The sequence below is a fragment of the Caretta caretta genome, chromosome 17, assembly GCF_965140235.1.
Source record: "Caretta caretta isolate rCarCar2 chromosome 17, rCarCar1.hap1, whole genome shotgun sequence".
Classification (NCBI taxonomy): domain Eukaryota; kingdom Metazoa; phylum Chordata; order Testudines; family Cheloniidae; genus Caretta; species Caretta caretta.
The window spans coordinates 8,780,163-8,795,973 of NC_134222.1; the positions used below are offsets into that span (position 1 = coordinate 8,780,163).

Genomic DNA, 15,811 nt, shown 5'->3' on the forward strand with positions numbered 1-15,811 from the left:
AAGGATAATTCTTCTTGGGTTTGGTGTATGATCACCTCAGTCTTTTAGCATTGTAACCTCTGTCACTGTAAAATACTGCTGGGTTTCCTAGAGCTTCTCATCACATTCTGTCTAGTGTCTCTTGCTAGTTGTTCTCAGCAGCTTTTCTGATGACACTACAGGGAGAAGTTCAGTGGTTTTGGTAACTTGAGGTCTCTTGAATGATGAGCTAGCTACTTCCTCTCTGCTCTGTCACTTTAATTCTGAACACACAGGCTAATTAATATATTCCCGTCTGGCTCATCTCACCAATCATGGTATTTATCACTCACACGTCTCACTCTTGGTTTGGGAAAGCTCATCCTAATGCCTTAATTTAAATGCTCAGCCTCCTGTCCATCACAGCCAGAAAATCAGCTGCTCACTTACGATTTTCATTTTCTCTCCTTTGCCATGGTAAGACTATCATTTTCCAGCCTGCTTCTCTAATCTCTGTCGCTAAAACATGGGTGGTCCGTGAAGCTTAAGTGAACAAATAGAAACCACAAAATACAACACACAGTGTAGGACCTAGATGGTGATTAAGGGCCATGTGATACATTTCATTCATTGTGCATCTTAGATTGCCTCGCCTACAGCTCCCCCTTGAATCCATCTTCCCCAGGCCTGCTCCAGTGTTCTGAACCTCTGAGCAGCTCTGGACAGACAGCCTTCTCTGTTTTCAAAAAGCAGTTCAACAGGGAAACATTTCCATCTTTCTATGAATATCTGGGATTGTTCCTCAGTGTTACACTAGCCTTATGTGTTGGATGGCCACTGTTTCAATTGGTGCCTTATACTAGTGACTGAATACATATATAGTGGATATATGGTCAGTGTATATAATGTAAGTCGAGAGAGGTGCACATACTGAGTTAACTTGGCTGCTGGTACCTCAGGCTTTGCCTTGCCTGACTTTTTACAGTTGAACTGAATATTGCAGTAACACAGCTTTCTGCACAAAGTAGCTGTGTGTGCGCGTGCACACACACTGTCCAACAGGTCCACCCAGCCTTTGAAATACCTTTCTGGAGCAGTGCTCTTCAAGTGAGACTACAGCCCACTGGGTTTTGCACCTCAAAGATTTTCATACCCACTGTGCTCCAGCTGTCTGATCCTGTCAGAGGGAACAGTTGTAAAGGAAATGGGATTTCACTTGTTGCTTGACTGCCTTGTATGTTGGTTTTGAAGGGGTCTGAACTTATACTCTTGGGGTTGGGATGTGGAGGCACAGAGCTACCACCAATTGGCTTGAGGCTTTACATGTGCAGAGCGCTAGCATTCGGAGCCTGCGGCAGTGTTGGGGGCACAGTTCTCTTCCTCTCTCAATTCCTCAAGCATTGTGTAGCCTCACTTTTCCTCTGAGGCAGAGGGAAACAGTGGAGAGAGCATGTGCTATCCAGCGCAGCAAAAAGACTGTTTGGAAAGCACTTGCCTAGGGTTCTTGTGCTATCACTTATTGCCAGCTGGGATCCCACTCCTCCACAGAACAGCAGACCTCACTTCAGACTGCGTTTGCTCACTTTGCTGACAGATGGAACCCAGAACAAAGCAAACCAGGCTAGGATTGCAAACTTGGAGCAGGCAGCATTGAGGCTGCCATTCTAGCTTAGCTGCACTGTTTCAAAACAAAGCTGCACATTTGGGATCCAGATCTCAAATGCCCCCTAGTTTTAGATCAGGAAAGGGCCTTCAGCCCCAGGGTCTGTATTCAGCCTCACTATAAAGATAGGTGCCTATCTGCAAAATCAAGATCCAGGGTCAGATTTAACACACCCAGCATTAGAAGATGTGATGATCTGGGGTTGTGATTTGTCTTTGAATCCATATTTTCAGAAGCATGAATATCTTCTTCTGACGCCATCAGAGATGCGTGCAATTAACAGACAAGAGGATTATTACCCATTTGTTTTTAAATCTTTCCTGACAAGAGTTGTCAGCTTCTGAAAGTAAAACCATACCAGCCAATTTCTTTAAGTGTATTTCATCATGCTGGTGACATACCAAGTTTCTGAAAATGCTCTCACAAATCATACATCATTAAGTCCAGTCACAACATTTGGCAATTAATTTCAGCTCACACTATACTTTGGGCCTGATTTTCCAGAGTGCTGATCACATGCAAGTTCCTATTGACCTCAGATGCAGTCAGGGGTACTCGGCATTTCTGACACTCAGGATGCTCTTATTTGGGTGCTTACATGTGGATTTAGATGTCTGCCGTTTAGACACCTAAGTCTGAGCATTTTTTGCCTTCAGTTAATTATATTAGCATGGTCACATTTTTGTGCTATTTCTTTTCCATTCAAAAACCCAGCCTCTGGGTGAAGCAGATGCTTGCTCAGTCATTTGGGTTCAGCTGAGCCCAGCCAGCCCAAATGACTTCCTGTTTTTAACAATGCTATTGGTGGATCTCAATCCCAGCTCCCAGTTAGCCAGCCCTACAGCATGGTTCCTGTCGGGATGAGGCACATTGGCAGAGCAGTGTGGGGAAGCTGGCTCTACTGCCTTCCAGGCTGTACCTACCCTCTGGATGGAGGACTTAAGAACATAAGAATGGCCATACTGGGTCAGACCAAAGGTCCATCCAACCCAGTATCCTGTCTACCGACAGTGGCCAATGCCAGGTGCCCCAGAGGGAGTGAACCTAAAGGTAATGATCTAGTGATCTCTCTCCTGCCATCCATCTCCACCCTCTGACAAACAGAGACTAGGACTTCAGCCTTCTGGGCTGTCAGTTCTGCCCCTTTCATAAACCATAAAAACAAATTTAAGATGAAGAAAAAAAATTCCCCCTGCTCCTGCCCCAGACTCCCTTCCTCATTCCATACCTTGTTACACTGAAGCTGTAAAACATCCTTGGCAGTGAGTGCAATGTAATGCCTGGTTAGGTCAAGAAGAATGGAATAAATGATTCAGGGTCCCAGGGCTAATTGAATGTTTTTTGTTCTTCAGATCGACTGAAGTATGAGTCAAAAAAATCCAAGTCGACCAGTGTTGCTGTCGGTAATGAATTCAGCTTTTCTTCTGTACAACCAGGTAATTTACAAGCCGTGTGTGAGCATATGATCACAGAGATCTCCTGGCAGCTGCTCTCGTATTTTTAACGCTTCTGCCGTTGCGTTGTCTGCAGAGGGCCACACTGTAGGTAGGTCTTCGCTTTAAAAAAAAAAAAAGAAAAAAAAAGTGTGTTCTAACCCAAATTAGCCAGCTTGGGTTAAAATAGCAGTAAAGATGTGCCAGTTTGGGTAGCAGCTCGAGTTCAGCCCCAGGCTGCTTTATCAGTTTTAAGTCGAGCTGCTAACCCAAGTTAAAAGCTGAGTTGCCGTATCTTTACTGCTGTTTTAACCAGAATGAAGAACACACCTTTTTTGCAGTGGAGACATATCTTGTGACATGAATGGCAGAGGGTGAAAACCTTCCTTTTGGTGGCAATTGACATCAATCCCTTTCTCCTTTCCAAAACTCCTTAGGTTTGGGGCTGGAAAGGGATTCTCCCCCTGGGGGGGGGGTATCGTCAGGGACGTTGTGGGAGACTTCTGATGACTGTAAAAATAGTGTGATGTGAGCAGAAGTTATAGGGGAGATTTTTAGAGGCACAAAGGGCAGTTGGGACAGCCAGTGGGAGTTGAGGCCCTAATTCGTGTCTTTGCTTGGAAAATCTCCCCCTTAAGTTTCCTATCCTGCAGCAGATAATTTCTCTGTTTTCTCTCAGTTGCTGGAGCTGCTGGGAATGGGCAAAATGACCCAGAAAAGGGTGGCACACCTTTGCTAGCCTCTTTGCTACTTCCCCCTGCCTACATGATACTGTATTAATAGCGCCTGCCTTGTCACAATCCCTCAGCATTCAGAAAGCTTCGATTCCAGTCAGGTTGCAATAAGGAGACCGTAAGATGCAGTTTTCGGCTCCACTCTCTCTCTGCCTTAGTGCTAGAGTCTAGCACATGCTTTGAGCTTTGATCAAATGAAACTTGGAAACCATTATTGCTTCTACATTGGCCCAAGGCTAAAAGAGTCCTCCTCATTCCCCATCCTGGTCCTTTTCTCTCTTGCCATGCATGGCTATGTAGATTTTGCTTGGGAGTGGAGGTAGAATGAAGAGAACTATGCTCTAGTTCCCAAGTATAACAAAACATACCCTTGTCTAGCCCAGGAGCCAGGGATCATGCCTTGCAGGCATACCAACTATCTGAGTAATCTTGATTAACCTTAGGGACTGCATAGCAGCTGCCCCAAAGGACAGACAGCGTTGGTGTCTGTCAGTATCTTCATGTTGAACTACAGAGCAGGACACGGCAAATGGAGCTATTCATTGAGGCTTGACGTGATGGTTTTGGCTAAGGTTACGGAATTTCAATTGTGCCCAGATTTGATAAAGAGGGCGAGAAGCACAAGGATATGATTAACAAGGAGCTGTGACTCACCCAGATCAGCTGCCTGCACTAGTACAGCTGAGACTTCTAAACTTTCTCCATTCTTAATTAACTGTCTGTGTCATCATGGTAATGCAAATGGGCTTGGAGCATGATCTAATAACCAACTGAGAAATAAAATTAGCAGATTGGGTGACTTGGGGTCACTTTCTCTCAAAGAAGCAAGAGGCTTTTTGTTCAGCAAAGGGCAATTTTTTTTTTTGTATGAACAGACATTGATGGATGGGGCCTGAGTCTGCAGGGTCTTGCACCTTGTGTAGTCATTTTGCATCCATTGTGCACAGGAGTGAAAGCTGCCAGGTCAGAGTGGTAGCACCTACAGCTGCTCTGCATTAATTCTGCACAGGTAGCAAAGTTGTAGAGCACTGAAGATTCAAGGCCACAGGCAGGCAGAAATCACCCATAGCTCTGTTGAAATCAACAGAGCCACAGCTGTAATCTCTTATCTGTAACCCTTTTAAAGGAAGGGCTGTACTGGAAGCAGCTGAATGTGGAGGGTCACTTCCATCCCAAGAGGCCTAGGTAGTACTGTATCTGCTGACCTCCATCCTGTCTCCCATCCCATCTCCCCCCTCCGCCAGAATCCAGCCCTGTCTGCATCCCACCTGGCTTGTCTCATTGAGACAGAACAGACTATCCCTTTGTGCACTAGGAAATGCTGGTAATTTCTCCCTGGTCTCCATCTTTTATGTGTGCTCTTTTCTTACTCTGTCTTATTCAGCTCAGGACAGAGATGCTTGCCAGCTGCTTTGTGGCAGGGCTGCTGTTTCACTGGAACTGGAATTGGGTCAGTGTGATGGTTCGGCTTAGATTCTCTGCACACCCTGCTCCACCCCTACAAACCCCTAGTGACCAGATTTTTGCATTTCAGGTGACGTAGCCCCTGTAACCAGCGAGGCCAGCAGTGCTGTGTCTGAAGATGCCTTATTCAGGGACAAATTGAAACACATGGGAAAATGTGAGTTTGTCTCTACGTTCTGTATTGGCAGAGGGAAGGCTGTGTGGCAGTAGGTGGGCAGGCGGAGGAGGTGAAGCAGTAAGGATTCTTTAGCACTGAATCTAGTGCTAAGGCATTTTTCTGCTAAAGCACTCTGCATGCGTGTGTGCGCATGTGCAAGCCAGTACCCGGGTATGCACAGATCTGCGAAGATACGGGATTCTTACCTCCCCTCCAAGCCTCAGAAGTTATTCATGTTTGTCAAGCCACCCCGTGACTCTAACAGGGCAAGGCACGTTCAGCTGGGAGTTGAGCTTTTGATTAGAAGGGGCTTTAATACGTTGTGCTGTGTAAGGCTGCACTAAGCTTGGCGAGGATGAACTGGGAGTATCAAATACGGAAATCCAAATTGCACTCATCCATCTCCAAAGCCTGGAGCAGATTGGGGTTTGATTTCCATTTGCCTTCTGTAATCCTGGACTTCTGGATCCTCTGACCCACACTCTGCGCCCATCTGTGCTTTCCTTCTGGCCTGGGTGCAGCCCTGGTCAGAGATGGACCAACCTCCCCTGTGCCAGTTGTTTCAAACTTATGAGAGAGCTTGGTTTTGAGGAAGCTGCCACGGTAGTAATGCGTGTCTGACTCCTGGTGAGTGCCTAGCGTTGCATTCTGGATAACTTCAGCAATGTTGTTGATAGGCTTCACAGGAAGCCCCCAACCACCACACCAGCCATGCTAGGCTCATTCCCCTGTTTTTCTCCCAGGCTCGCTTCAGTGCAGCCCTGTGTCAGGAATGCCCTCTGCATCCCGAGTCCCCGAGCCACTCCCCTCCCCTCCCCTCAGCACATGCCTTTTCTGGACTCATTCCTCCCACAATGCCAACAGGAAGGGCATTAAGAAGAAAAGCAAAACTTCAAGACGTTCCTTCCTCTGAGCGTCCCAGCACATTAATAATAATTGCCTTCCCATAGTACCTGGGAGCCCCCGTCACAGACCAGCCCCCCACTGTGCTAAGTGCTGTACAAACACAGAACAAAGGGACGGTCCCTGCCACCAAAAGCTTCCTCTCTAGCCCTGCTTTCAATGTCTCTCTCCCCCAGGCACTAAGCTCATTGGGGCAGGGACCGTCATGTACAGCACTGAGGACTTTGTCAGCACTTAGCCCCGTCTGTCTAGGCTGGGGATGAGACCAGATCTCCAGCAAGCAAGTGGGTTAAAACAGTAAAGGAGGCCATGCTCTAGGTTTCATCACTCAAGAAGAGAGTCCCCGTGATGTGGGGGGAGCAGCACTGCTCCCTGAACGAGTTTGTTCTTCAAGTGGAATCCATTTTTCTTTTCTTCCTACCCCACCCCAGAAGATGACACATGTGGCTTGGATGGATTTTCTCTGCCACTCACAGGCAGATCAGTTAGGTGTCTCCTCCGGTAGACACAGGCAATGGAGTGGGGTTTTGCCATTTATAGGTGCTGAAACTGGCTAAATTGCTCTGGCTGCTCTGACATCAGATCTGGCATGCTCCTTCATGCTGCAAGCCTGTGTGTATGCCTGTCTTCAATGTATGTATTGTAGGCACGACTCCATGACACGGATTGGATTGGGCTTCCTGGGAATAGAAGCAAGTCCTTTCTAGCTTCTGTTTAAATAATAAAATAGAGGCTAGAGAATGAGGAGTTAATAGAAACTCTTCCCACTTTTGTTCTTTCTTTCCAGCAAGCCACAGGCTACTCTCCTGTTGTAAAATAAATTGGGCACCTCACGCAGTTTGACTGACTCGTGGGCCACAGTTTATTTGAGCTTTGTTTAGTGTGGGGGTGAGGGGAGAGAGGGAATTTGGCTTAGTCATGGATGAAGAATGTCATGGAAATCACAATCAAAAAGTCTGAATAGTCAGACCTTTTGTGTAGTCAATTGAATCCTTCCTGCAGGGATCAAATTATATTCTTTCTGATCACTGAAACTAGTACCAGTGCCTGGAAAGGTTTATTGGTCCTTGGTTTCCTAAGGCTAAGCAGTAAGGCATTGTGCATTCAAGCAGGCAAATTCATCTTGGTTTAGTCATCCCCTGCCCTGCAGCATGTAGAGGGTGAATCAAAGCCCCATCATCCCAAATGGATGGCATGGGAACTTGGCACTTGTCATACTTGTTGTTTGCTATCCACTTTTGATGGCTGGTTAAGAGCAAGCCATTCACCTGCCTGTTTCCTTTCAGCTACACGTAAGAAGCTGTTTGAACTTGCCAGGGCTTTCTCAGAGAAGACCAAGATGAAGAAGTCAAAAAGAAAACACTTACTGAAGCACCAGGTGTATCCTTTCAGCACATGACGTTGTCCTCCCACCCCTTGGTCACACTGAGCTTCCCAGGGATGGGTCCAGGTCCCACAACTTGGAACAAAACTCTGCTGCAAAGGGCTAGAATGAGGCCTATGCCAGGGTTCTCCACCTTTGGGTAAAGGAAAGGGTTAGGGGGACACAACCATGCTGACCGTCCCATATTTCTTAATGGCGGGGAGGTTAACAGGATGGGTGGGGGGGAGGATCCTGGCATGGGGAAGAGGTTTCTTGGTATAGACAAGGTAGAGAATCCCTGGTCCATGCACCACTTAAATCTCACTTAAGCCCTGAAACTAGGGAAAAGACTTGTGCACGTGGAAGGGAGCTATAGCTCAGGGAGAAAACAATGTCAGTAACCAAAAGGTACATGTTTGCAACCCTCATAATCCAAGCCACAGCAGACATTCACAGCTCATGGTGTATGCACGTTTGGACCCAGCTTTGAACTCCCCTGAAGTCTTGGTGTGTTTGGAGCTGATATTCTGGTTTGAGCCAAGCTAAAATGATTCGCTTGTTGCTGAAGCCCCCTTGAAACTGTATTTTGTGGAGAGAGTTTCTCTAGTGGCATGTTAATTTCAAAAGCACATGTGCTAAATAATTATCATGGCAGTCCTAGGACACTGCTCAATACCAATGATGCAAGAGAAACCATGCTGGTGACTCGTCTATCAGCTTTTCCTCCCCTTCTTTTCCATTTTCATTTTAGCTGGCACGTGGATAGAGACCTAGAGATAAAAGGGCTTTGTTATCCCCAGACTGCTCTCCTTAGGGTGGCTGCGTTAATACTCTCCGAAGTATGTTGCCTTGGTACCTGAGTGCCACTGTTATGGCCTCCCTGTTCTGTTATGACCCGGATCTCATGCCAGATAGCAGCAGAATGCAACTGGAAACATACCTGGGAACCACCCCCAATTCTTCGAGTCAATTGTGATGGGCTGTTTGCGAGTCTGTAATTTACTTCCCAGGCTGTCGAACATTTTCCTTAACAGAGAGTGCAGCATGGGGACAGCGGCTTCCACAGCTAATCTTCTCGATGACGTTGAAGGACACTCGTGTGGTAAGACAATGTTTGTGTCTGCTAGAGAGCAAGTCTCCAGCTGATTTGCCCACTGCCTTGGTGTGTGTGGGTTTGTGACCCCAAATAGCAGGGGCTGCACACCAAAAATCGAGCTTCCTTTCTTGCAGATTCCTTCCTGCCTGTGACGCTAGCTGTTTGGAACCTGTTCCCTGAGTCGCCCTTTCCTAACGCAAAGAGCTAGCAGGCCTGGACCATCCCTGTGGCTAAATGTAGAGTGAAACAGGAATGGGGGAGCTCTCTCTGCACCAGAAACAGCATGGGGGAGCTCCCCCAAGCCAGAGACAGGATGAGGAACTCCCCCACTTTTTAGCCAGGCTCCTCCATTTCAAACCCTGTACTGTACAACGGATACTTCTCCATCTGTGTGTTAACTCCCCAAGGTATCTGAATGAGGTTTGGGGTGAGCAGGCCCTTCCTCCTGGTCCCCTTCCACCATGTGTTCTGGCTGTCCAGCCCCCTGTTCTCTGTTAGTTCAGCTCCTCATCAGATGATGGGATCACCAAACAAAATGGGGCTTGCTTCCCCAAGGGCCAGGAACACCCTCTGTAGGTTCGGGTGGGTAACACTCACTGCGGCTTTGCAACAGGCATGCGTAGATTTAACAGAAGTATAACCCAGTGGTGAAAGGTGTTGGATCAGCATCCCCGAGACCTGAAGTCCGTTATTTGTCTACAGGACAGCACGACAGCAGTAGCCTCTTCCCTTGACCCAGGAGAAGCACCACAAGGGGTGAGAGGGTGGTACAGTCTCCATAGCCCATTCACACCAAGGCCCATCTGCTGAGGCAGCCAACCAAGGCGCCAGCTGTACAGGTGGGCACTCATGCAGTAGGAAATGGGCTGATACTCACCTACTCATTCCATGTAGGACATGGAACTGCCATCTAACAGTAGTGGCTTTGTTCACTGCTAGCCTGGGGCAGGTTTGAACCAACCAGTGACCCAAGAGTGACAGTCACCTATATCCTTCTGCAATTCCCAGGCCCTTCCAGTCCCCTGACACTGCTGCAGCTTTGCCACCCAGCTTGTTTAGATACGGGAAAGGATCTCCTGAAGTTCTGACCACACAGGTCTGTCTCATGCCTTTCAGATGAGGATTTCCAAGCAAGAAGGCAGCAGCTACACGAGGAAGAAGAGAGGCCGAAAGAAGGACAATAAATGGTAAGAAGTGTTTGGGGGTAATGTGCAGCTAGTTACAGGAATCAGATCAGCTATCCTGTTGCAAGCCCATCCCTCCCGCCCCCCAATGATTTGAGTGATGTAGGTTAGACAATGGGGCCAATGGACAAAGTGCCAACCTAAGAAAATTCAAAGGATCTATTGCACGCTGTCATGGAGAAAACAAGTGGCTTGAGCTTTATCCCTGGTGCTCCAACGCAAAGTTGAAACAGAGGGTATTGTCTTGGCTTCAGCTGTTTGTTCTTCCCTGGCTTTCACAGGATGGATTACTTCCTCTTGTTTCAGCTACAGCTGATAGCACTGGCCCCACAACATCCTTGATGACTTAGGGTGAAAATCACCATGCCTCAGAGAGGATGTGTGGAGTAGTTTGTGCTATGTGTTAAGGATCTAGGTAGGTCTTTGTGCATAAAGCCTTGCACATGGGGCTTACATTGGGGTGAATGTCACCCACAGGGACTTACTCTGCCATTGTTGTACAGATGTCTGCCCCTCCAGCCCCATTAATAGCTGCTGTGTGGATAGCAACAGGTACTTTGGCCTTTGTACTGAAGAATGCAAGAGAAACCGTCTGGCCAATTCTTTCCTGTTCTTTGCTCTCCATGGAGAACGTATGTGGGTGGACTCAGCATGAGGTTACTGATGAAAACCATGCAGAGGCTCCAGTATTCATGCCTGCCTGTTCCTATGCATCAAGTTCAGTGAATCCTTATGGCTTGGTTTAAAAACATCCAGTGCACAGTGACAGGCTTTGTTTCAGCACCATGAGTGAAGCAGCTTTGACTGAATACACTTCTTCCTTTCCCCCTCCCTACCCTTCTCTTCTAGATCCCAGATCCATTGCCTGAACTGGGCTTTATTTGTTAAAGTCTTAATAAGAAGATGGCTGCAAAGAAAAAACAATTTCCTTGGCTTCCCCCACTATCATCCTTTTCTGAAGTACAAGTATTAAAGTGAGGCACAATTTTTTCTTCCCAGCGGGTTTGAAAACACCTCTTTCCTATCCAGCAAATCCAGCCAAAAATCAGCAGCTGATCTGAATTTTTCTCAGTCACTGCAGTGAAGATAATGGATTTCAAGCTTGTGGGAATAATGGCCAATCCCTCACCCTCTTTGATATAAACATGGTTTGGATATGAATTAAAAACAATAACAACAATAATACATTGAAAAGCGGGGCTCTGGCTTGCGCATTTTTAAACGTATCACTGTAGCAATGTGATGTAACTTTACGCACATAAAAAAAGACCTGAAAAATGTTGTTTATTGTTACTAAGAGATAATAAGCCAGGATCCAGATCAGGTAATAGGCAGGATAATATAAATCGTCTTTTGAAAAAGAAAAGGCCTTCTCCTGGGCATCTCACATTGAATTAAACCTTTGCCTCAGGCATGAATAAAATTTCCTTGAACTAGACACCAAGCTGGGTCCAGTTTCTCCTCCAGTGTACCACTTCCTCTAGCTTTGTGCTGCTGCTCTTGTGATATTACGGTACCTTTACAGAGTAGGAATGGGGGGTGGGGGAAGGCTGAATTTCAAAGCTGTGTAGTTCTCACTGCTGATCTCTGAATTAGAACATATCCCACGGGTTCTCATTTGGATTGTTCATGACAGTTGGCTGCTCCCTATGTAGCAGGCAATGAGTTTTGGCTGTCTAGAAACACTTACCAGATTAGATGGGAGGGGATTGTAGCTGGGGCCTTATTTGATTCACCTCTGAGTTTGTACATCATAGGCTAAATCCTGCTTAATGTGAGTCTCACAGCTGACTTCAGTGGGATCAGAATTTGGCCTCAAGTTGAGACATGAGTGGGTTTTCTTTAGCTGAGCCCATATGGTCTTGGGAGTTCTGGGCACAGACCTGAGAGCAGTTCTCATAACATGAAATGAAGAGGAGATTGGTTCAGAGCTTGCCAGTCAATGAGAGGATGACATCCCTCCTCCGGGCGAGAGCTTGGAATCTGGTGGAACATTGTGGGGATTAAAAGTAATGCTCAAATCATTGGAATCGAAATGGACACTGTCAGGCTAAAAAAAAATAGTTAAAAAAAAATTCCTTCCCTGTGCTACAAACAGCAGTGTCAATTACTGAAATAACTCCCCCCAAGCAAGTTTTCTTTTCTACATCAATACTGTCTATTTACTTCTAAGCTTGGGCAGTGAGAATAGACTAGTCCGTCTCACTTTCTGGGTCCCATGCAGTAGCACAAGTGCTGCAACGTTTGGGTGCAAAAGCAGCAGGAAGACACACCGATCCAAGCAATCAGTCCAACATTTTTCATTGCCTTTCTATTAGGCTTTGTAACAAAAGCCCACATTGCAGGCTTAAACTCCCTGACAGGCTCCTTTCAAAATCTGCTGGAGAATCTGTATGCCTTTGAAGCATGTGCCAAGACAGATTCTTTTTAAAAGTTGCTGAGCATGAGGCTCTTGTTCCATGCACCTGGCATTCAATCAAACTACTCAATGGAAACACGAAGGCAGTGGTGGGTTTCCTCGTCTGGGCCTGAGTAATTTGATACACTGTTCAGAACTAGTAGGGATGAGCAAAAGTGGATTCAGGCACACACAGCGCTTCCTTTCAGTGCAGGACTTTGAGTCTGTGTGGCACGGAGTTTCAAGAGGTTCCTGATGAAAGGGTCCATGTGTCTATTGCTGAAGTGTCACATTCTCCTGACAGAACGTGATTTGGATATTACACTAACTCCTCAACTGTCGCATATAGTGCCCATGACCTCCCAGTCAGAACATGAGCTGCTACAAATCCCAAACAGTGCAGTGGGCAAGTGCATGGAGGCTTGAATCAGGATGTGGACAGCAGCTATGCCCTGGGATCTCAGCAACTTTTGAGGTTCTCAAAGACTAAAGATCCTCTAAAGATTCAAATTCCCCCCACGCTGAGCTTGTTTTTGGTGTCTGTTCCTTTCGAAAAATAAATAAAAGGGAGAGGAGCATCAATGAGTCTTTTGGTAAAACCTCCTGAGTGGAGGAGAAATTTGCCTGCGTCAGGGACTAGAATAGTTTCAAGTGAGGTCATCCGTGCTCAGACAAGAATTCAGTGGCTTGGAAGCTTCTGCAGCACGCAGTATATGAGGTTCCTGGAATATGCTTTTGAGGCTGTTCAGAGAAAGGAAGCGACTAAGGGCCTAATTTTGGGAGCTGCCAGGCACCCACTAGCCCCTTTGAAATCAGTGGGTGCTACATTGCTCAGCACCACTCAGGGTAAGGCCCCAAGTACGTGTGTCCATACATACGTATTGGTTGCTAAGGGTGAAGCTGGAGCACTACCACTGGAAACAGACGGGCTTTTGGAGGAGGAGGAGGGACTTTTATCCCCAGCCTTAGAATTGGAAGGTCTGTTTCTCCCCCACCCCCTTTTTCCTATCCTTAATTGGCTCCTACTTTAATAAGTGCTTGGCTGTTTCTCCCTCTCCTAAAGCAGCTCTGCATGTTTGGAAGAAAATCAAGCTTGGAATCAGATCAGCTTGTAAAAGTTCCAACTTCTCTTGGCTACTGAGGGCTTAACTTTGAGCTAAGTTTCCATGAATGCAAAAAGGCATCAACGGCCGAACAAACAGAAGCTCAGACTCTTGCTGGTAGGAAACTGTGCTGCCTGTCCCAGCAGAAACGCATTTTTATAAGACAGTCTGGTCTCAAGGAAGTGCTTTGTGGATTGGGGGGAATGGGAAGGGAAAAATACAAATGCACCTGTCCCTCAGGACACACGTGTTGTATGTTAGCAGCTGCCCCGCTGCTAAATTAGTGCTAGGTTTATTGAAATCTTTTACTCCTTGGTCTCTATCTAGAAATCAGGTTGTGTTATAACACAACCTTATGGAGTCATGTTAACTAACAATGTGTTAACAGTCACTATAGACAAGGACAAGGTGTGCTTAACATTTCATCATCTTGTCATGGGTAAATCCGACTAGAACCATAGGGTTAACCACGGCCAGCTGTCACAGTGCTTAGCACAACTTCTCCCTCTCTATGCTGACTTCTAAGACATTGTGTTAGTTAACATAGCTCCCCAAGGTCATCTTCTTAATACAATCTCAGGCTATATCTACACTTAAAAGCCTGCAGCGACACAGCTGCGGCACAGCTGGAGACTAGTCCAGAGGCGACTTATTGCCTCATTGTTCTATTAGGGCCGATCTGGAGATCATAGAATCATAGAATATCAGGATTGGAAGGGACCTCAGGAGGTCATCTAGTCCAACCCCCTGCTCAAAGCAGGACCAATCCCCAACTAAATCATCCCAGCCAGGGCTTTGTCAAGCCTGACCGTAAAAACTTCTAAGGAAGGAGATTCCACCACCTCCCTAGGTAACGCATTCCAGTGTTTCACCACCCTCTTAGTGAAAAAGTTTTTCCTAATATCCAACCGAAACCTCCCCCACTGCAACTTGAGACCATTACTCCTTATTCTGTCATCAGCTACCACTGAGAACAGTCTAGATCCATCCTCTTTGGAACCCCCTTTCAGGTAGTTGAAAGCAGCTATCAAATCCCCCCTCATTCTTCTCTTCCGCAGACTAAACAATCCCAGTTCCCTCAGTCTCTCTGTACTGAACACATCTGTGAGGTGCTGAGTACTCTCTACTGCAGTGGTTTGCAACCTGTGGTCGGGTCTGCAGACTGTGTCTAAGGGGTCCACAAAAGACTTAGACTGAAAACTGAGCAGAATTCAACTATATATACAGAAAGTAGATTTCCAAAAGGGTCTGCACCTCCATTCGAAATTGTTTAGGGTTCTGTAAATGAAAAAAGGTTGAGAACCACTGCTCTACTCTCTTCAAAGTCAGTTGGAGTTTTGAGTGCTCAGAACCTCCCAGGACAGAGCCCATACTGAGATGTGACTCTCCACTGACCCACATTGTAGGCATATAAAAAGCCAGGCAGAGTAAAGCGTATTTGGTGGTTTTTAGAAACTTAGCATTGCAGTGAATGGGAGGAGAATAATATTGTTACATGACTTCCTTGATCTGCGTTTGATACGCTGCGGGGTTCACATCTTTCTGGCTTTGTTGAGACGAGGATCTAAAGGTGTGGTGTTAGCATGTGGTAGCTAACAAGTGCTAGCTACTAAATGTCTAGTGTAGACAAGGCAGTGTATATGTTAACATGCATAGTTTAGCATGTGTTAACAGAAAACGCTGCCTTGTCTATGCAGGACTTTTAGGACATGCTAGCTAATGTGTTCTAACAATGCACTTTTAGATCCTAGTCATGACACAGTCTTTCTGAACGATGTAACCTTGTAACCATTTCCAAATGTCCCGGGAGCACCAAATACCATTGTAATGGAGGAGGAAGGGTGTTTTTTTTTCCTTTTTAAAAATTCAGGTCTAACAAGCGGAAAGGCCATAAAGACAGGCTTGAAAGCCAAAATGCATTTCTTCTATAAAAATGTACAATATTCAGTGACATTTGTATCGCTTCTATACGAAATGGTTTAAAAACCAAAAAAGATTTCTGTGATGTTTGTGAGTGTTGCTATTTTAGAACTTATTTCTATAAGTATTTTTTTCTTAAAGATGTTTAATAGTAATTCATATAATAAAGTCACGTCGTACACTTAATGCCTTGGTTTTCTTTGCTTTTGATTTTTTACGGCCATGAAAAAAAAATGAGAAACTGAGAATCGAGTGAAACGCATTTTTCTTTCATCTCACTTCTAGACATTGCTCTCAATGGCTCATCTGTTACCGAATGAGTAGCTCTTCTAAGTGAGGGATTCTTATTGCCTCATGCTGACTGTGTCGTGCACAATCCAATAGGTGGCTTCAAAGAAACAGGAAGGAGGACTTCTCTGAACAGCCTGACTGCCA

At 46.1% G+C, this 15,811-nt stretch overlaps 1 protein-coding gene across 6 annotated transcripts in view; it reads left to right on the top strand.

Moving 5' to 3' along the window:
- Window positions 1–15,562, top strand: part of CUEDC1 (CUE domain containing 1) — a 124,716-nt gene extending 109,154 nt beyond the window's left edge. For all 6 annotated transcript variants that reach the window (XM_075120668.1, XM_048823972.2, XM_048823976.2 and 3 more), the window contains 6 exons: window positions 2,974–3,057; window positions 5,323–5,409; window positions 7,599–7,692; window positions 8,719–8,777; window positions 9,888–9,958; window positions 10,805–15,562. In XM_075120668.1, coding sequence (XP_074976769.1) covers window positions 2,974–3,057; window positions 5,323–5,409; window positions 7,599–7,692; window positions 8,719–8,777; window positions 9,888–9,955 — 392 coding nt within the window. In that variant the 3' untranslated portion in view covers window positions 9,956–9,958; window positions 10,805–15,562. The remainder of the gene's footprint in view (window positions 1–2,973; window positions 3,058–5,322; window positions 5,410–7,598; window positions 7,693–8,718; window positions 8,778–9,887; window positions 9,959–10,804) is intronic.
- Window positions 15,563–15,811: the final 249 nt, after the last annotated feature.